This window comes from Mus caroli, unplaced genomic scaffold (assembly GCF_978045245.1).
Source record: "Mus caroli unplaced genomic scaffold, Mus_caroli_1 scaffold_3, whole genome shotgun sequence".
NCBI classification, from domain to species: domain Eukaryota; kingdom Metazoa; phylum Chordata; class Mammalia; order Rodentia; family Muridae; genus Mus; species Mus caroli.
Genome location: NW_028227258.1, coordinates 37,982,418 through 38,003,970, shown reverse-complemented (window position 1 = coordinate 38,003,970; position 21,553 = coordinate 37,982,418). Strand labels below are relative to the sequence as shown.

Sequence of the window (21,553 nt, the reverse complement as noted above, 5' to 3'; positions counted from 1 at the left end):
TGCCATAATATCTTTTTAGAATTTATTTAGGTGTCTAATCTTGCTATTCTTTTATTCCTTGGCCATATGATATGACAATGGCCTAACATGAGCTAACTTTTCTAAGCAGGGGAGATCTTAATTTTTATTTTATCGTTTATCCTTCTTATTATTTGTCCATCAGTAAAGCCCCTGTCTAGGGCAGAGGTAACTCCAGCCAATCTAACTTTGTTGCTGTATCTTTTCCTCAAGGAGCATACCATACGCGGCCCCAGTCTTAAACGGCATATAATTGCCTGAGTTTAACCTGATCTACTGCCAAATTTTGTAGCCCACCAAATCTTGTTTACCTTTTAACATTTACTTTGTCCTGATCATGTTGTTCCTAAGTACAGGGGCAGATGTTCCAAAAGTATCTTGGAGTTAGAGCCTTGTAAGGGGATCTCTGACATCTTTGAGTCATAACCTTTAGGGTGTAATAAAGACCTTCAAGTAAGGTCAGATAAGGATATCTCGATAAAGACGGGAGAGGTAACATGCTCAGGGCTTTCCCAGGGAAGCTTAGAAGCAGTGCTCCTGGGAGCAGGTGTAAATGATTCATAAGAAGTTTTTCATCAGCCGGGCAGTGGTGGTGCACGCCTTTAATCCCAGCACTTGGGAGGCAGAGGCAGGTGGATTTCTGAGTTCAAGGCCAGCCTGGTCTACAAAGTGAGTTCCAGGACAGCCAGGGCTACACAGAGAAACCCTGTCTTGAAAAAAACAAAACAACAACAACAAAAAAAAAGTTTTCATCAACCCAATATCCCAAGTTGTACAAATGTTAGCGCCCCCAACCCCAGCATGCAACACGTGGAGATCATGGTTTAAAGTGGAAGACAGCAAGGCAGCGATCACATCACTCAGCTTTGCTGATCTTTGTCAGGAAGCTGAGCTGGCTTTATGACTATTGCTGTTCCCATTAAACGTGGCTGTGCCAGGCATGGCCTGCACAAAAACATGGCAACCCCAGTGAGTAAGACTGGTATACGGAATGGAAGGACTTCCAGGGAGCCATGGGACAGGAAGATGAAGTGGTATGGGATGAGTGCAGAGGGGCATAGAGTTGGGTCACGAAATACTCCTCATCTTGATGACTTGGGACCCAAGAGCAACATGAGATCCCTGGGGATATTTTAACCAAGGTGGTGACATGACCTTGCCATGCTGGGAGGTGAGATAGGAGCCCAAGCTGATGTGCAAAGAGACAACAGTGACCTGGATACAGATGGAGGCATTGGGAGATGATAGAGTAGAAAGGACTTTAGACAAGACTTAGTAATAGGTCAGACAAGGTCAGTAAGGAAGAAAGGAAAGACTGGAGCCCTAGGCTGGGCATGGCTACCTTACGGCCTACAGGCCTCTTGCATCCAAGGATAGCTAGGAATACAGCATAACACACTTGTAGATAATGATGTCATGTATCAGTGCCAAAAGGCTGGACATTCTAGATGTAGGTAATCAGAAAGATTTTCAGAGAAGGTCTGTGCCTTGAAGGATGGGGAAGATTCTGTTGGCAGGGCAGGAGCAAGAGAACATGCTGAGGCCAGCAGGTGGGAATGGCCTGCATAGGGTAAGGACCAGGGTCAGGTGCCAGTTATTGGCAGAGGAGTGAGTATAACTTAAAAAAAAAGTACAGATGGCAAAGGCATAGAGGACCTGTCTGCAGGACAGAGATGCTTGAAGAGGTTAGTCTTGGAACCTATGACTTGGACCAAGAAAGATTTGGGAGTGTGCGTTAATAAGATGCCAAAGTTATCTTGTCATCGCGTTGGTAAGGAAGGCTGGAGGAAGAGGGAAGATAGGTAGCTAATAACTCACCTACATTTCACTTGCCGTAGAGCAACGGTTTTAATAATATAATGCTGGCTCCCAAGTCTTTCCTCAGGCATGACTCAGAGTTCATCTTCACACAACCTAAGATAGCCTTCTCTCCCATTCATGTGGTTGAAGAAGACAAGGCTCAGAGAGGTCCAGGGACAAGCATTAGGTCAGGCATGAAGAGGCAGGACGGCAGCACAGAGAGGATTTCAACAGAAGCACTTGACCTGCCTGCCTAGTGTCCCTCCTGACAGGAACCATTTTTAGACTAGACTTAGAGGAAAGAAGTCCAGAGGAGTAAAAGTGGGGGGAATGGGAAGGACAGTTGGGCGAGGACAGCAGCATGACGGTTACTGCACGCCCAGCACAATCCTGCCCATGCCCCTTCCTCTAGGATCGCTGAGCCTGCTAGAGAGCCCGTTTTTGATGAAGATGATGATGTGGCTGAAGAAAGACAAAGAGTTATGAGTGGGGGAAATAAAACCGACATCTTAAAGCTAAACGAACTAACCAAGGTGAGGAACGGGTGTGGGCGGTATTTTCTTGGTGTTGCAAGCCGAGCACACAGGTGGCACAGGACCATTATGCTGTCCCATACAACCCCATACTGTCTCTGTATTGTCACTTGCCTCCCGGGAGCACCTATTTCCTATGACATTATCCCTGCTGTTCATTGTGGATACCACAGGGTCTCCAGAAGAGGTTCTCCAACTGAGCACTGGCCTCTGCTCTCTGCTGTTCTGTTTGCACATGGCATGATTCACCCTCCGCACCCCTCTGTGCCATGGCTCCTCTTCCAATGCTGTGTTAATGTGTATCCTCCTGGTGTTTGTGGTTTTCTTCCAAGTCACTCTGTGCTGTCCTTTGCTCTCACTCCTCTGCCCTGCCCTACCCTACTCATTCACTGCTTTACCCCTGTCTTGGTCTTGAACCCAGTCTCTTTGAATTTTACAGGTTTACTCAGGCTCTTCCAGTCCAGCAGTAGATAGGTTATGTGTTGGAGTCCGCCCTGGAGAGGTGGGTACCGTACTAACTAACATGAAATAGCTCTTGAGAAAAATCAGCCCTCCACCATGAGTCTTCTCCCTCTAAGCAGAGCTTGACAGTAGAAATCTAATGAAAGTCAATCTTTCTAGTAGATGGGGGAGGGGGCATTAAATGTACTATTTTTATTTTACACAATAGATCTAAAACAAAATTTTGATGTGTAGTTAATGTAAAGCTCTCTTAGTCAGGGGTTCTATTTCTGCACAAAACACCATGACCAAGAAGCAAGCTGGGGAGGAAATGGTTTATTCAGCTTACATTTTCCACATTGCTGTTCACCACCAAAGGAAGTCAGGTCTGTAACTCAAGCAGGTCAGGAAGCAGGAGCTGATGCAGAGGCCATGGAGGGATGTCACTTACTGGCTTGCTTCCCCTGGCTTGCTCAGCCTGCTCTCTTATAGAACCCAAGACTACCAGCCCAGGGATGGCATCACCCACAGTGGGCCCTGCCTCCCTTGATCACTAATTGAGAAGATGCCTTATAGCTGGATCTCATGGAGGCATTTCCTTAAGGGAGGCTCCTTTCTCTGTGATAACTCCAGCCTGTGTCAAGTTGAAACACAAAACCAGCCAGTACAAAAACATTACTGAGATATTTTTCATTTTTTTGTTCTTGTAAGTCTTCAAAGCCAGTGTGTTCCACATTTAGTGCCCATGTTGGTTAGGATTAGATGTGTTTTGTGTTGGTAGCCACACATGACCAATAATCTCAGTAATGGCACCCAGATATAAGATGAGTATCCCAGCTCTCACACTGGCCTGGGGTCTGGCAATGAAGATGTCCTTGGTCACTAGGGCAACACCTGTTCTCTGTTTTCTCCTAGTGCTTTGGCCTCCTGGGAGTGAATGGTGCAGGCAAAACCACCACATTCAAGATGCTCACTGGGGACACCACAGTGACATCGGGGGATGCTACTGTGGCAGGCAAGAGGTGAGTGCTCTGCCCTTCCTGTTGTATGGTGTCCCCTACAGGCCATGTCCTTGTCCTAGCATATCCAGTGTCATATGCCAGTATAACTCCAAGACCCAGAAAGATCTATGCAGAGAAGGGGGCTTCCCATAGAATGTGATTCAACAATACACAAGACATAGATACACTGGAAAAGCCAGACTAAAACGTAATGGTTGGGAGTGTGCTCTTAGCATGAATTCCTAGAAAGTTCTGGAAAACACTAAGCCAGTGATTCTTCATCTCTTTGGGCTATAAACTTCTTTGAACAACTGCTGGACACTGTACCTTCTTCCTCTGTAAGGATATTCCACACTCTCCCTTTCACTCCCTCCTGACAGCTGACAAAGCTTTGAGGGATGTACTGAGCCCAGGGGTGCATCTGTGATCCCACTGCAGCCTCTGGATCCCAGGCTAAGAGCTCCTAGGTTGATACATCCTTCTTCTGGGTTGAGTTTCCTCTCAATGGAGGTCCTCATCTAAGGGACTTCAGGAGACCCCCATCATCATTAGCCATTTGCATGCCAATCCTTGTTCCCATCTGTGATGGTTTATATATCCTTGGATCAGGGAGTGGCACCATCTGAAGGTGTGGCCTTGTTGGAATAGGTGTGACCTGGTTGGAATGGGTGTGTCACTGTGGGTGTGGGTATAAGATCCTCACCCTAGTTGTCTGGAAGTCAGTCTTCCACTAGTAGCCTTTGGATGAAGACAGAACTCTCAGCTCCTCCTGTGCCATGCCTGCCTGGATACTGCCATGCTCCCACCTTGATGCCTTGATGATAATGGACTGAACCTCTGAACCTGTAAGCCAGCCCCAATTAAATGTTGTTTTTATAAGACTTGCCTTGGTCATGGTGTCTGTTCACAGCAGTAAAACCCTAACTAGGACAAGTTGGTACCAGGAGTGGGGTATTGCTGTGATAGGCCTGACCATGCTTTTATTTGAAAGAATGTGGATTTGGGGACTTTGGATTTGGAAAGCAGTGGAATGCTTTAAATGGGGCTTAATGGGTCATCCTAGTAGGAATATGGAAGACTTTGTTGCTGGGATTGATTTGAACTGTGTTGACCTGGCCCAAGAGATTTCAAAGAAGAAGAATTTCAGAATGTGGCATAAAGACTGGTTTTGTGGTATTTTGTTGAAGAATGTGGCTACTTTTTGCCCTTGTCTGAAAAGTTTGCCTGAGGCTAAGGTAAAGAGACTTGGATTAATTGCATTGACAAAAGAAGTTTCAAAAAAGCCCGGCAGAGACTTTGTTCTCTGGTTAAGTCTTATGAAGAAAAGTTTGAACAAGCATAGCAAGCTTAGAAAGGAAAAATATAAAATATACGGTTTGAGTATTAAAGGAGTACCAGGAAGTGAAATAGAGCAAAATCTTTTGTTCTAGGAGATAAAGATTAAGGGAGTGGGACCTTGCGGCAAGATCCTACCCAGCTAAATTAAATCCAGGCATGGTGGTACACACCTTTAATCCCATGAGACAAGCATGCTGATCTCTACATTCAAGGTCAATCTACAGAGCAAGAACCAGGATAGCCAAGCTTAGGCAGTGAAGGATTTAGAAAACATAAAGCTAGTGATAATGTAATAATACAAGGGGATCATGTTCTAGTTCCTGTAAGCAGCAGAACTCGGCAGCTTCAGCCATGTGCCTCTGGCTCTAGAGTTAAGAATGGAAGGATCTACTGGGAAAATTGATGCTGGTTAGCTGGAGCTAAGGAATTAGCGGTGATTAAGAAGAGACCAGCATCGTTGAGGTGAAATCTTCTGGAAATTGTTTTCTGGGATCACAAAGAAGCTGTGTTCCAGAGATACCCAAGGTTGTACCTCATGCTGCGGCTGGACTTGGTAATGTGTAAGAGTCACTCAGGTGGTACTGCTTGTGAAGGAATGCAGGGATCATGGAGAGAAGCTGAGGCTTAGCACTGTGAGAGGCAAGGGAAGCCCAGTGGAGAAGGTGAAGCCTCAGCTGTAGTTGATGGCTCAGGATTGAAGGGATCATGCAAAGGATTTGAGGCTTGGCACCCTGAAGAGAGCCTATGAGAGGCTATTGGTGAAGCCTAGTTAGAGTGGAACACCCCAGTGTATTGAAGATGTCAGTACCATGGGATGATCACCAAGAACAGCAGCCGTAATAGAGTGGATCAACCTGAGCATAGAGTGCTACAGAGGACAGAGATGGAGAAGTGATGCCAGCCCTTAGGCATCAAGTGGAATCCCCGACACTGAAAGAAGAAGATGTAACATTGAAATTGCCTTGGAGACTCAAAGATGTTAAAAATGCCAGAGCCATGGGATACATGCTGAGGAAAGCTGCTAACAGGGAGTGGAACCAGCCCAGGAGGAAGCAGTTTGTTGCAGTCAAAAAAGATGAAAAAGGAGTGGAGATCTGAAGACCACTTTGACATCAGCCATGGAGATGCAGAGTTTGGAGTTTGCCCAGCTGGTTTCCTGCCTTGCTTTGGGGATTACAGTTAATTAAGTTGAATGAATCTCAGAAGAGACCTTGAACTTTGGACTTTTAACATTGTTGCAACTGCTATAGACAATGAGGACTTTGAAAGTTGCACTAAATGCATTTTGCATTATGCTATGTTTAAGTATGGCCCCCATAGACTCATGTTTTTGAACAAGTCTATGGGGACCAGGGAGTGGAATGTGATGGTTTATATATCCTTGGATCAGGGAGTGGCACCATCTGAAGGTGTGGCCTTGTTGGAATAGGTGTGACCTGGTTGGAATGGGTGTGTCACTGTGGGTGTGGGTATAAGATCCTCACCCTAGTTGTCTGGAAGTCAGTCTTCCACTAGTAGCCTTTGGATGAAGACAGAACTCTCAGCTCCTCCTGTGCCATGCCTGCCTGGATACTGCCATGCTCCCACCTTGATGCCTTGATGATAATGGACTGAACCTCTGAACCTGTAAGCCAGCCCCAATTAAATGTTGTTTTTATAAGACTTGCCTTGGTCATGGTGTCTGTTCACAGCAGTAAAACCCCAACTAGGACACCATCAGACCAAGGAAAGCTGACAAAGAGAAAGTTGGCCTGTGTTTTTGGCTTCTGGAGAGTGACTATTGGCCTCTATAATAATGTGAGTTTAAGCAGATTTCTACTCTGTGTGGCAGGGCATGTGGGTCTGTGCTCCACCCTGCCGCTGGGGTGCTAGGCAGCTCTGCTAGACTGCATTTACCCTGTGCCTTCACTGTTGGGTGCTGGGCTTTATCAAAGTGCCAAGACATCTCTCAGGGTGTGGGAAAACAGCCAAAAATGTGGGAGGCCAAAGCTGGGGTTCCCAGGTTTCTAGGCATCCAGTCACAGCTGGGGTGCTGCACAGAGAAGAAGGGAACAAAGTATTGTGTGTTGTGTCAACAACACATGACAAGGCTGGGACCAGAGGCTACAAACTCCTGGACATCCAGGCTCCTGCTGGGTTGTGTGGAGTTGGGAATGAGCTGGGGGGCCATGGGATGAGGGCTATGATGACAAGCCCGGGGCCAGGGAAGTGGAAACTCTGGCTTAGTTCATCAGCAAAAGTCTTTAGCTTCGGGATGGTTGTCTGGGAGCACAGAGAGGCCTTCTGCAGGTGACTTAGCCATCAAAGGCATTCTCCCTGCTTCTCACTGTGGTTCTGCTCATTGTGGAGAAAGGATACATACCAACAGTTCAGGATGGACCAGATGTTAAATACTTGCTGGAAGGAATGTCTAGGAAGGGAAGCTTATTGGCTAAACCTTCAGGGCCTCATTATCATACAGAACTCTGTTTTTGGCTACATGACTTCAGGTCACATTTCCTATGTGAGAAGTGTGGCATGTGTTCCAGGCCAGGAATCTAGTAGGGATCAGGGAGCTGCCTACTATTTCAGGTGGGTGCCGGGACTCTGAAACCACTCAACTGTACCAAGTTTCCTGGTACCATCCCTTGCCTCCCCAGAGCAGGGAAGAGAATGGTTTGTCTCTTTACTGGCTGTTCCTGAACAGCAGCACCCATACACAGAGTGTCCTTATAGCACTCCATTCTGGTTTATTAGTGGAGACAGACATTGCTGATGGCTCCCCCACATCTGCTTGATTAAGACCCCCTGCCTTTACCCAAGAGCTCTGCTTAACACAGCCCAACAAGCAGCGGGAGGCTGGAGCATACCTCTGGGATGATAGATGAATCTGAGATTCCAGCCCTCCAAGGCCATATCTGGTGGGTCTGAAGCAAACACGTTGACAAAGATAGAGCCAGGCCATGGCCGAGTGCACTTCATCTGCCACCCAGCTATCTGCTACCAAGCAAATACAGTGATAACAACAGGACTTACGGTGAGAGAGCTCAGTGGCAGATATAGGAAGTTATTAGGCGACACCAGTTTTAGTACAGATGAGACACAGCCTGCTACCCTGAGATAAAACTGAGGTAAAACTGATCTATAATTTAGAGAGAAAGCAAAGTTTTAAAGACTAGGGCTTACAGGTGGGATAAGTCCTATAATTTGGAAAGGTTCCTTCCTTGCTTCCCTGAGTAGTTTCAACTGTCCTACCTATACCTGGAGTGGCCTTTGTCACAGTGGGGAAAGTGCCTCTGGACTCGCTGTGTCCTGTCCTGTTATAGCTATCCTATATTAATAAGCTCTGATCTGTAAGTGGTTAGACAAAGGTGACTGGATAACAAGCTCTATGCACAGGTTGTTGTTGTTCCAGTCAATGCATTTTCTAGTAAAGTATCGATAAGGGATTAAGCAGATGGAGAAGATAGAAACGTATTCTGCCGCTTGCCAGATTACCTAATTATCCCTCTCTGTCTGTGAATAAATACAGAGGATGTTGTTTACTTCCACTGGGAGGTATCACCTTTTCCAAGCTACCCCTCAATGTCTGGAAGGGATTAAGATCCAGGAATGATCCATTGATCACTTCCTAAACCTTTGCTTCTAAGCCCTCAAGCCAGGAGATCCAACCTACTCCCCACTCAAGTGGCAAGTGTCATCTTAGCTGTGTGACACTCAGAAGAAGCCAACTATTTAAAGCCCAGCACTCCAGAAGTTCACGTTACTAACTAAGGGATCCCCACTTTGATTTCCAAATCCTGTGTGTTTCTAAAATGGAGAAGGTCTTGCCCCACAGCCAATCTGGCCCCTGCTCTTTGGTTACCCCCTCTATGAAGGAAACTCAGTAATTCCTCTTTCTTCTTGCAGCATTTTAACTAGTATTTCTGATGTCCATCAAAACATGGGCTACTGTCCTCAGTTTGATGCAATCGATGACCTGCTCACAGGCCGAGAGCACCTTTACCTCTATGCCAGGCTGCGGGGCGTGCCATCGAAGGAAATCGAGAAGGTGAGAAACAGCGTACTGTGGCCATGTGAGAGATAGGCAAGCTATGGCCTACACTTACGGAGTGCAGTCATGTAGAGACAGAAAACTGGGCACACTCTCCACCCATTCCAAGTGAACATATCTACTGTGTGCCAAGTCCTGACCTAGAAGCTAGACATAGCAGCAAACAAAACGAGCTCATGCACAGTGAATTCTTGCTCTGGAGTCTGTCTGGTAAAACATGCATTTGTCCTTTAACCTCAATCAGTATAGCAGGAAATTTAAAAGTGGCAGGTTTTTTTTTTTCTAACCCAGCTAGCTCCCAAATAATTGAGATGGAGATTTACAGAGTTATTTAACAAACTTTAAGCACAATAACTGAGCAGATATTCCTAACCCTCTATGCTACCTAGCTACTTCCCAGCCACACACCCAAGTTAGTTGCATTGGCTGGCTCTGCTCTAGTGTGTGCTCCTGGTGAACTCCCTTGGTGACCTCCTCCTCTTCCACTTCTCCTCTTCCTCTTCCACCTCCTCCTCTTTCTCTTCCTCTTCCTCCTTTTCCTCTTCCTCCTCCTCCTCCTCCTCCTCCTCCTCCTCCTTCCTCCACCTGCCTCATGGCCCTTCTTCTTCTAGATCCTTGCCCACTTCATGGTGAACTTCTTCTCCCTGGGTCCCCTGGCTGGGATTGGAATCCAGCCTTCGTATCTCCTCTGCCCAGTTATTGGCTGTTCAACCTTTAATTAACCAATCAGAGATAACTGAGGAACATTCTTTATGCCACACTGATACCGGAAATTCTTCAATATTCATAGCAATGCCCTGACATCCATGCCAGATATCACGCATGCACAGAAATCAGCATCTGAATACACGGTGCACAAGACCAACCCCCAACAAATCAACATTCTAGAGACTTATCCTGACGGCTCACATACCACCGTATAAAATGCTTATGCACATGGTTATTCATTACACTAGTGATTGCAAAGTACCTGATATCACCTAAATATTTAAACATGGTCAGCTGGATGGTACATGTGACATTCTGATGCTGCTGTAGGGAAAGAATAAGGATGGCCTCTGTGGCCTGTTATGACTTATTGTCAGGGTTAGTTCTAAAGTTGCTGTATGAGAACAAACAAGGTGTGAAGGTGAACACGTGGGACACTGCTTTTAGGTAAGAAATAGAAAATCAAGAAGCAGCTGTGTGGGTGCTTAGCTTTACAGATAGAGGGGTACACCAACACACCAGACAACAATGATTTTGATTATAAGAGGAAATCGGGGTGAAGGGCAGAATGGAGGGAGTAATAGTTCTCTTAGGTTATCCTTTTGTCTAGCTTTGACTCATGCAGGTATGCGCATGCTCTACAGATTCAAAACTAAGACTGCATCAGTAAGAATAAGAAGGGAGAGAAAAAGTAGAAACAGGAAGAAAGTCTACCACTCAATATAAGTGGAAACAAATTACTCTGTTTTAAATAATTGTGCAGATAGTGGGGTATTTATCCTTAGTCATGGGCAAAGTAGTGTAGGACAGAGCTCTTCAATTTCTGAGCTATTTTTTTTTATGTATTTGCCTTTTATTTTAGTATGGACAGAGTAATTCTGAATAATTGTAGGTATGTGACATAACTGAGTAAATGAACAAATGTGTTGATGTTTGAGTTGCTCACTTCTTTGATAGAGGAAGTAGAATACATTTAGGAAAAGGGAAAGCAAGAAAGAACTAATTCAGAGGAGTGGGTGGGAACTGGTGATGTCACTATGTCCTCTTGAAATGTTCATGTGCATGTGTTTGTGCATAATGTAGGTGTGCTCATACATACACTCATTATATGCATGTGTGTGTGTCTGTCTGTCTGTCCCTGTCTGTGTCTATCTTTCTGTCTGTCCTCTGAGAGGACCAAGGCACAAAAATACCCTAATAGCAATGGACACACCTAATATCCAGATTTTGGTCCTATACCACCCCTGGACAGGTTGTCCTGGGTTCTAACAAGCCATGGAGAGCAAGCCAGTAAGCAGCACTCGTCCATGGCCTCTGCATCAGCTCCTGCCTCCAGGTTCCTAGCCTGCTTGAACTGTTCCTACCCTCAGTGCTTTCAATGATGAACAACACTATGGAAGTATGAATGAAACCCCTTCCTCCCCAAAATGCTTTTGGTTACAGTGTTTCATCACAGCAATAGAATCCCTAAGTTATTTACCATATTAAAGACATCAATAGACAGTCACCTCTGACCCAGGAAGTATAACAACAATGGCAATATACCCCACTGTTCACCCCTCCACAGTGCCTACTACAGGGCCTGCCTGGCTCATGCTAAATGCTCTATAAATATTCATTAGATGTACAAGAAGGTTGCAGATGTGTCCCTTCTTTGCGGGGTAGAGTCAATGGGTTTGAGATGCACTGTCTTCTCACAGAGACCCTAGAACTCTTGGTAAGATGTGTAGTCTTTGGGAGGCTGAACGCTCTTTCCAAGAGGGCTGTAGAACTCAGGAAGGCCCACTGGTGAAGCCAAAGGTCAAGTGTAATCTTAAAGTATGTACTGGTGGATACCGGCCAGCAGGTGGCACTGTCACAACAGATCTGCGTCTGGCAGGATGACCTCTGAGAACACAGCCTTGGACCATGCCTGTTCCTGGGACCTTCAGTTGTTCATCATCCGCCAGCTGAAATTTCTTCTTTTTCCTAGGTTGCCAACTGGGGTATCCAGAGCCTGGGCTTGTCTCTCTACGCTGACCGCCTGGCAGGCACCTACAGTGGAGGCAATAAGAGGAAACTCTCTACAGCCATAGCTCTCACTGGCTGCCCTCCCCTGCTGCTGCTGGTGAGGGCATCATGCTCTGCAGAGTGGAAATGTCACACACGTCCTGAGTTGAGAAAATTAGTTCAGGGCTTGCAGCTTTAGAACGGCAATAGATTGCTTTTGTCTGGATCACTCACACTTTGTCCCTTTAAGGCGAATTAGCCAGGTGTTTGGTCACAGCACAATCTGACCTTCAATGCCTGGAAAGTCTTTCGAGGGTCCAGAAGCTCAGACTGGAAAGCCCTGTCAGCTCCAGGGAATGTTGCTATCTGGTTAGAAATCAGGATGAGGAAATCTGTGTGGACCGGAGCATCTACTTGAATCAGAGGCTCCGGGGACCCTCTCATGAATTGGACCACAGTAGAGTCCCTGAGACCATGCAGTCTGGGTTTTAAATGACATGGGACATAGAGAGGACTGTAAAGTTGCTTGGGCTATCCCCCTCCCCTGACCCTTCCTAAGGATAATTCTACTATTGTCTTTATTAATTTATTGTTATTGTTCATATTATTATTATCCTATTTCTGTATTTCTATTGTCCTAACCTTAATTCACTCACAGCTGGCATGGACCTATAGGTGTGTACCATGTGTCTGTAGTTTTCAATTCCCCTTCTACTTTTGTTTCCTACAAGACATGGTTCTATCTTGCTTGCTGGGAAGTGGCTGTGCACTTGTCTGTTAGCCCAGGAAGGATGTAGTGATAGAGAAAGACCAACTCCAAGTCCACATCTCCCTCTTTTTTCTCCTACTCTGCAGGATGAGCCCACGACAGGGATGGATCCCCAGGCACGCCGCATGCTGTGGAACACCATTGTGAGCATCATCAGAGAAGGGAGAGCTGTGGTTCTCACCTCCCACAGGCAAGAGATCCCCAGGGAGGTGGAGGGAGGGGAGGAGGAGCACCCCCTCCCATCTGTCTCACTTCCTCTCTCCTGCTTGACAGCATGGAAGAATGTGAAGCTCTGTGTACGCGGCTGGCCATCATGGTGAAGGGCGCCTTTCAGTGTCTGGGTACCATCCAACACCTCAAGTACAAGTGAGCAGGTGGTGGGGCCTGCGTTTAAGTACATTCTGTGGGTTCATCCAGGCCTTGACTTCATCATGGACATTTGGGACACTTGCCTAACCATTCCATAGGCATTGGCTAGTGATGGCTGGGCCAGACTCTTTAGAGGCAGATGGAGAAAGCCAATGAGATGTTCTACACTGGGCTAATTGCTTGTGGCTGGAAGCTCACAGGAGTCTCTGGATAGGAGAGTTCTGACTGGGACATTTACAGAACATGGCTGGCATAGGGGAGGGCCATTGTCACTGACCCAGTATCAGCCCACATTTCCCTAGAGATCCAGGACTTGTAACACATTTTGTGAGGGTTTACAACCAATGTAGGAATGAGTAAGAGACCAAACAGCTTGAGAAACAGTTTTTCTTTCCAGAATATTATGTGTGATTACGTTTGAAAAATAAATGACCATATGTCATGTGGCAAACTAACAATCTTGGGGAATATTACCTTGTGGCCATAGACTTATAAGTGGTTAGAGATAATTCCTTATTATTTATAACTTGTGAGATAAAACTAGCAATTCATTGAAATGAGATTATTGTAACATCATCTTTTCTCACATCCTAATATGTCAGGGGAAGAGTGGATTTCTAGTTGTCACTCTTTCCCAGGCATACTAAAATATATTTAACATATATATATATATATATATATATATATATATATATATATAACATATAGCTCATATCCTTATGAGGAGCCCAGGATATAAGCTATCAAGCTAGCTGGTTAGGATAACAGAGAATGTCACTTATCTGTGCTGACATCAAACCTTAGGGAGTTCATGAAGCGTGTTTCACGGGAACCACCATCCTTCACATGGGTGGGAAGATCTAAGGTATATGGTGAATTTGGCAAAAGGGTTTTTGATCCTGATTTATTTCTTAAATAACTACCATGTGGAGACTACACAGATAGCTATAAAAGTATCAGCAGGTGAGATCACCAGGCCGGTGTCAGCAACTCCCCATGCCTAACTGCTAGAGTACATCCTTCCACATTCCCTCTCATTCCTCAATATCCCAGTGGTAGCCCAGGTAAGGGGGAGGGTACTCCCATGTGAAGGGACGGCTGATTTCCAAAAACTGGATGGCTACTATCTTCTTACTGTAGAAACAGCCCCAGTTCATAGAAGTTCTCCAGTAAACTGTAACAAATACGATATACCCCAATGTAGGTTATCACAGTCCCCAGCCCATGATTCACACTCTTTGATGGACCATTCTTGATCTACATAGCAAGGGGCATCATTGTTAATCTGCTTTATATCACTGTAACAAAATACCAGAGGGAAAACCGGACATCAAGAAGGAAAGGCAGGGGCTGGAGAGATGCCACAGAGGTTAAGAGCACTCTTCCAGAGGTCCTGAGTTCAATTTCTGGCAACCACACTGTATTAGTCAGGGTTCTCTAGAGTCACAGAACTTATGGATAGTCTCTATATAGTAAAGGAATTTATTGATGATTTACAGTCTGCAGTCCAACTCCCAACAATGGTCAGTAGCAGCTGTGAATGGAAGTCCAAGGATCTAGCAGTTGCTCAGTCCCACACAGCAAGCAGGCAAAGGAGCGAGAGAGACTCCCTTCTTCCAATGTCCTTATATCGTGTCCAGCAGAAGGTGTAGTCCAGATAAAAGGTGTGTGCCACCGGGTCAGAAACTTCTATCTCCCAGCCTCCAGATTAGGGTCACTGGTGAGCCTTCCAATTCTGGATTATAGTTTATTCTAGATATAGTCAAGTTGACAACCAGAGATAGCCACTACACACACGGTGGCTCATAACCATCTATAATGAGATCTGGTGCCCTCTCATGGCCTGCAGGCATATATACAGTCAGGCCACTGTATACATAATAAATAAATATTAAAAAAGAAGGAGGAGGAGAAGGAGGAAAAAGAAGAGAAGGAAGAAGAGGAGGAGGAAGGGGAAGAGGAGGAGGAATGAGAGGAAGAGGAGGAGGAGGGAGAGGAAGAGGAGGAGAGGCTCCTGGCTCAATTGATTTGGGCCTGGGGTAGAGCATCATGGTGGTGGTAATGTGTGGTAGAAAAGCCTACTTACCTTAGTAGATTCTAAGAGAGAGGGAGAAACACACACACACATATGCACGTGTACACGCACATGCACGTGCATGTATGCACGTACACACACAGACATCTTTCAAAAACGTGTTCCTATGATCTGCTTGCTTCAGTTGGGTCCTACCTCTAAATGATTCATCCACTGATAACGTGAGATCCCCTCGTGATCATATCACCCCTAAGTTCCAACCTCTGATCAGGGCTGCAGGGAGGACCAAGCCTTTAATACATGAGTCTTCAGGCAATATATCATATCCAGACCATAGCACAGCTCCACACCCTTCATGAACTTTCCTCAGGAAATAGTGCCTTCCCAAGCCTTTGTTCTTCCCTAGCAAATCATATAAAAGCCATTCAGCCTTCTCCTCATAGAGCTGAGTGCTCTAGTCATATGTCTTTACGGATGGGCCTAGAATCTCCACAGGGGGCTACAACCACCTCGGACTTCAGCAACTATGTTCATCCAACTTCACCACACAGACATTTAGATCTCCAGAAACTGATGCCAAACATTTTTTTTGCTCCTGGTTTTAAACATGCATAGCAGGCCAATGCTATGGGCTTTTAATTCCTATTATGCCTAATGAGTGCACTCTTTGTCTGGGGATTGCCTTAGCTCTTACAGAACTGTATACACTGCACTTGCTAGGTTTGGAGACGGCTACATTGTCACAATGAAAATCAAATCTCCAAAGGACGACTTGCTTCCTGATTTGAATCCTGTGGAGCAGTTCTTCCAGGGCAACTTCCCTGGCAGCGTGCAGAGGGAGAGACACCACAGCATGCTCCAGTTCCAAGTCCCCTCGTCCTCCCTGGCCAGGATCTTCCAGTTGCTCATTTCCCACAAGGACAGCCTGCTCATCGAGGAGTACTCAGTCACCCAGACCACGCTGGACCAGGCAAGTCCACCCAGGGTACTAAGTGGGTACCGCACCCACTGTGCTAACACCTGACAAGAGTAGGGAAGGCAGGCAGGATGCCCTCGTTTTTAATGCAATGTTAGTCGCTCTCTCTTAGATTAAAGGCTGGCATTTCAGAAATGCATTTCCAGCACCGTTTTAGTCATCCACAAACTTAGGCCTCCACATGCATTTTTGCTTCTTTTTCTTCTTATATTTCGTGCTTGCTGTTTTATGGTGGTAGCTGATTTCTTTTTCTTTCCAAATCAACTTTGTCATGTGTGATTTGAAAAGAACAAATAGACGTATTTAACTGTACGGCTCAGTGAATTTTGACAAACATTTGCTTTTTATGTAGGTATTTATTGGTGTGAATGTGATGTCCGTGTGCGTTCATGTGTGTTTGCGTGTGCATGTTTGCATGTGTGCAGGTACATATGAACATGTGTGCATTTGTGCATATGCATGTGGAGGCCTAAGGTTGACATCAGGGATCTTCCTCGATTGCTCTTCCTCCTATTTCTTGAGGCAGGGTCTCTCAATCAAACTCAGAGCTTTCTAACAATATGGATAGTCTTGTGAGCCAGCTTGCTCCAGAGATCTGTCTCCACCTTCCAAGGCTATAGTTATAGCTTGTCACACTTACCAGGCATTTATGTGGGTCCTGAGGATCTGATCTCTGGTCTCCATACTAGCATGACAAGCATTTGAAATATTTTAATGGCTGAGCTGTCTCCGTAGCTCATCTTTACTCTTCTCATCTTGTGTCACTAAAATGCTGTCTTCCAAACACCACACCCCCACTCCTTTTTCCCTGACAGTCCCTGGCAATTACCATTTCACTTTATTTTTGAAGATGTTGTTATGTGTAATCCAGGACCATACATAAGCCTGCTTCAGCTTCCCTAGTGCTGGGATGACATGTGCTAACATGCCTGGCTTCATCTACTTTCTTTCTATAAAATTGTCTATCATCTATCTGTTTGTCTGTCCGTCTGTCTATCCATCTATCAACCCTATCTATCTATCTATCTATCTATCTATCTATCTATCTATCTATCTATCTATGGATATATAGATACACACACATACACACACACACACACACACACACATACATTCCTAAACATATAAATACAACCTCGTGAGTACTTACACGTGTATGTTTTTGTCCAACTCCCTCGGCATTCCTTAGATGTGTATAGTTCTTTGTGTAGGGTTGGGGCCACCAGAGCTCCCCCATGATTCACATTAGCACATCTATTGGTGTCTTCCTTGTTCAGGTCCTTCTGTTGTCTCTGAACCTGACTACTCTAGGCTCTTCATGTAAGTGAATGGTAATTGTCGTTTTGTGTCTGATGTAAGGACCCAGGCTTCATGCCCACACTGTACCCTGATTAAGGAATAGTCACTTTGATCCACATTTATTTATCTAGTCATTCATCAGTGAACATTTGAGGTTTTCCTGGGTTGTTGGGGGGTTGGCCCTTTTTAAATTTCTTTTGTTGTTGTTGATGTTTTGTTTCGTTTTTAGTCAACATCCTTAAAGACTGTTTGGTAAAACAAAGGAACTAAGCGAGTATTGACCTCTAGAGAAGCTCTCGCTACCCTTAGAGAAGTGACAGTCACACAGGACTCCTGCAGGAGTTCTGGCCACACTGCTTGTAGAACAAAGAACACAGCAGAGAGCAGTTAGTTGCCTTTACTCGGTTGTTTTTAGAGAGCCTGGACCCTGGCAGCTTCCTTAGTTATCCCAATTTCTCCAGTCCATTGCCCTTTGAAGCCTCCAGCAAGCTCTTAGGCTCGGGCGTCTAAGAAGCAAGCCGTGTCCAGGGCACAACTGTGGAGACCTGCGACAGGCCACAGAAGGCAACAAGCCACACCAGCCTGGCTGGCTGTCAACTCTGGGAAATGCAGAGCAAAACACATAGGTGTTGTGGGGGGTCTCATCTTTCTGGAGACGGCTGCTTACTTTTCTCTTGCCTGCAGGTGTTTGTAAACTTCGCTAAACAGCAGACTGAGGCCTATGACCTCCCTCTGCATCCCCGGGCTGCAGGAGCCAGCTGGCAAGCCAAGGTATCCTACTGCTCTCTCCTAACCACTGCTTGGATAGGGCCTTAGCTCAGGGGCCTCGCTGACTAATTGGGCCTGAGGTCCTCCTGGGCTCAGGTGAGGCTCTGCAGAGAGCCCACCCAGCTCATACCCACAATCCTCCTTGCCTGGGCCCAGGGGTTCTCTAGTAGGAGCTCATCTCAGTTGAACACTTGACCCAGTAGCTGAGTGGCTCCCCACCGTCATCCGAAAACCATTTGGATGGTGTAGGTGAATCACATTTAAAAGCATTTATCTATGCATGTGTGTCCAACTCAAGTTGTCAGGCTTGAAGGCACACACCTTTATCCAGGGATACCACCTCACAGGCCCAAAGGTCATTTTTTGGAAGAAACTGTTCCACACATTTTTCTCCTAAAAGCATAAAATCCAAAAATCTCCAAACCTCAAGTTTTAGGAATAAGCAGGGAAAGAAAGAATAGTGAGACATCTCGGCTGTTGAGATATTGACAACACTTCTTGGTCACACTTTGGAGCTTAAAGGGTCCAGGCCGGGATACTGTGCTTCAGTGGTGGACGTGTCTGCTTAGAGCCAGTGACTGGAAGGTGGATTCTTTGTTCTTCACGGAAGTATCAAGATGGGAAAGGAAGAAGTGATAGAAAGGGATAGAAGGTACAGGTTGTGGCCCAAGATAAAGCCCAGGATGGACTTCCTGTATTGCCCTGGGCACAGTGCCCACACTGGGAGACAGTCATTGCCCAGTTTCCCAGGTGGAAAGAATGTTGGAGAAAGTGGGGTCGATGCCAGCAGCCAGATGGCCAGGTTGATTAGTGAGACTTCACAAGGACAAGTCAACCATTTTGTCTGGACTACTGAACAGCAAATCAAATCAAATCAAAGTACTTTAAAAAAAATAGATGTGGAAAAAAAACCTTATTTCCCATTCCTCCCAACCAATTTCTTGATTGCAAGAAAAGTCCAATGCAGCTGAAGAGAAAAGCACGTCTTTCCAAGGGCATGCTTCTAAAAAAATGTGTCACCACCCCATGGCCACTGGGCAAGGTCGACTTTGTCTCTGACACCCTCCAGAGGGCCTGGAATGCCTGGCCAATCTTTGAACTGTTGTCTCTCATTTCTCTATCTTACAATTGCTGTTGATACAGGTTGAAAAGTTATTCTCTGAGAGTCACTTACAGTCACGAGTCCTTTTTATAACAGAGAATACATAGGTGGCAAAATTATTTCTAAGAACTACCAGTGATCCCTAACCCATACCACAGCATACTATTTATTTATTTATTTATTTATTTATTTATTTATTTACTATTTGTTTGTTGACTGTATCTCATTGTCCAGGCTGGCTCCAAGGTCATGGTCTTTCTGCCTCAGCCTTCTGAGGGCTGGGATTACAAATGTTTGCTACCATAGCCAACAGTGCAGTCCCTCCTACAGGGCTAACACCTGACAACCTCTGGAGCAGGTTGGAGGGCTCATGGCCTGAGATGTGGACTGGTCAGTTCCAACCTTTCCCCCTTGTCAGCTGTGATCATGTTATTACTGTGTTTGTCACTTTGTTTCTTACCAATGTCTGAGAACCTACTATAACACATCGGTTAAATTATCATTTTATAATGAATATTTTATTCAAAATCTAATGCTGACCTAATGACATACTATCTTCATAAAAGTTCACAGAAATCCTTTACATGGAATGCTATATACATCTGCCATAAAACAGATAGGAATTAAGTTCTTACCTACAGTCCAGTACTTAAGATAAATTTCCTTAAAGTACTCTGAAAACAAGTAACAGGTGAATTATCTCTAGGGGCTCTAGAAAACACACACACACCCACACCCACCCCTTGCTCAAGCAGGAAAGCCAGCTTCCGGAGGTTACGAAGGCTGATGGCCTCAGAGCTCCTGGTTTTGAGCACAGACTGAAGTGATGTTTTATTGTCTGGAAATCTGCTCCTCGGGGATATTTTGAAACTCTCCAAAAAGACCTGACCTTAGGAAATGTCTCTGGGTATTTGGCTTTATACACTCTTAGCCTGTTTTATGGAAACAGTTGAGTGTCAAGATCTTGCTAGAATTGGCAATCGAGGATCTATTAACCTAGAAATCTGCTAAACCAGCCAAACATTCTACACCCATCATATTGGCTTTAGACAATCAGGAGCAACTCAGAACAAAGATTCTTATTTTCATACACAGAGGTTTCCCCCACACCATGTTTAGCCTGTTGTCATACGCCTATGTGTTTGAAGGACCTGCAGCCTTGAGATCCTTGTAGAACCTGGTCTTCATCTGGATTTGGCTTTCCTTGCAATCAAGAAATTGGTTTGGAGGAACAGGAATTCTACGGGAAATGAGGTTTTAATATCTGTTCTTTTTGAAAACGGACCTCAGAGTCTGTTTCATCCCTACATGCAATTGTTGGCTTCTTCCTGGCGGTGGTGGCACACACCTTTAATCCTAGTGCCCAAGAGGCAGAGAGGGGAGGACTTCTGTGGGTTTGAGCCCAGCCCGGTCTATTAGAGCAAGTTTCAAGATAGCCAAGGCTATACAGAGAAAGCCTGTCTCTGGGTGGAGGTGGGGGTCAGGTTGGGGGTGTGGATCCATTAAAATTTGTGTGTTTAAACTAGATAATTGGACAAACCACATTTTGCATAGACTGGAAAGACCCACCTCCAACCCTCTTCTCCCCCACCACCCTGACCCAAGCTGATATTGGATCAGGAAGGTAACCTATAATTTATGATTAGGGATTATATGTCTCTAGTTAGGAAGCTAGTTAGAAAAATGTCCATTTATCCAGGTTTAGTGCACAAGTTTGATCTAGATACATTATCACGAATGCCAGTTGAATCTCTCTTCATGATCTATATCTATATCTATATCTACATCTACATTTATATATCCTAGTCAAATGATCCTTCTTCGCAGGAGCCAGCTCTGGACAAACTAGGCAAAGTCTAGACTCAGGGATGAACTCAAAATATAATTTCTTGGCTTTTAAGCCAGCAAGGTGATGGTAACTTTTTCAAGTTAAAACCCACCCAGAAGCCAGGCAGTGGTGGCCCATGCCTTTAATCCCAGCACTTGGGAGGCAGAAGCAGGTGGATTTCTGTGTTCGAGGCCAGCCTGGTCTACAAAGTGAGTTCCAGGACAGCCAGGGCTATACAGAGAAACCCTGTCTCAGGGGATAAAAACAAACAAACAACCAAACAAACAAAAAAACCACCCAAAGCTGGAGATTTAGGTCAATGGTAGAAGCTCTTGACTAATACAGGGCCTAGGTTGGGGGCCCAGCATGGGAGTAGGGAAGGTGGTCTCCAAAACATCCATTGGAAAGAGTACCAAGGGTATAGATATAAACACACACAGAGGCATGTAAGTCTCTGTATAAATCCATGGGTCTTAGATTCACAGATAAGAAATCAGGGCAGCCTACTCAATGTTCTGATTCCAGTTCCTCCAGCTGAGCTCCCTC

The 21,553-nt window shown here is 45.4% G+C and overlaps 1 protein-coding gene across 1 annotated transcript in view; it reads left to right on the top strand.

The window, feature by feature from the left end:
• Abca4 (ATP binding cassette subfamily A member 4) overlaps positions 1–21,553 on the top strand; it is a 146,225-nt gene that overhangs the window by 124,242 nt on the left and 430 nt on the right. The window contains 9 exon segments of the mRNA XM_021157524.3: positions 2,231–2,351; positions 2,791–2,853; positions 3,708–3,814; positions 9,020–9,161; positions 11,845–11,979; positions 12,717–12,820; positions 12,904–12,996; positions 15,755–16,004; positions 17,994–18,080. Of these exon segments, the coding sequence (XP_021013183.1) occupies positions 2,231–2,351; positions 2,791–2,853; positions 3,708–3,814; positions 9,020–9,161; positions 11,845–11,979; positions 12,717–12,820; positions 12,904–12,996; positions 15,755–16,004; positions 17,994–18,080 (1,102 nt within the window).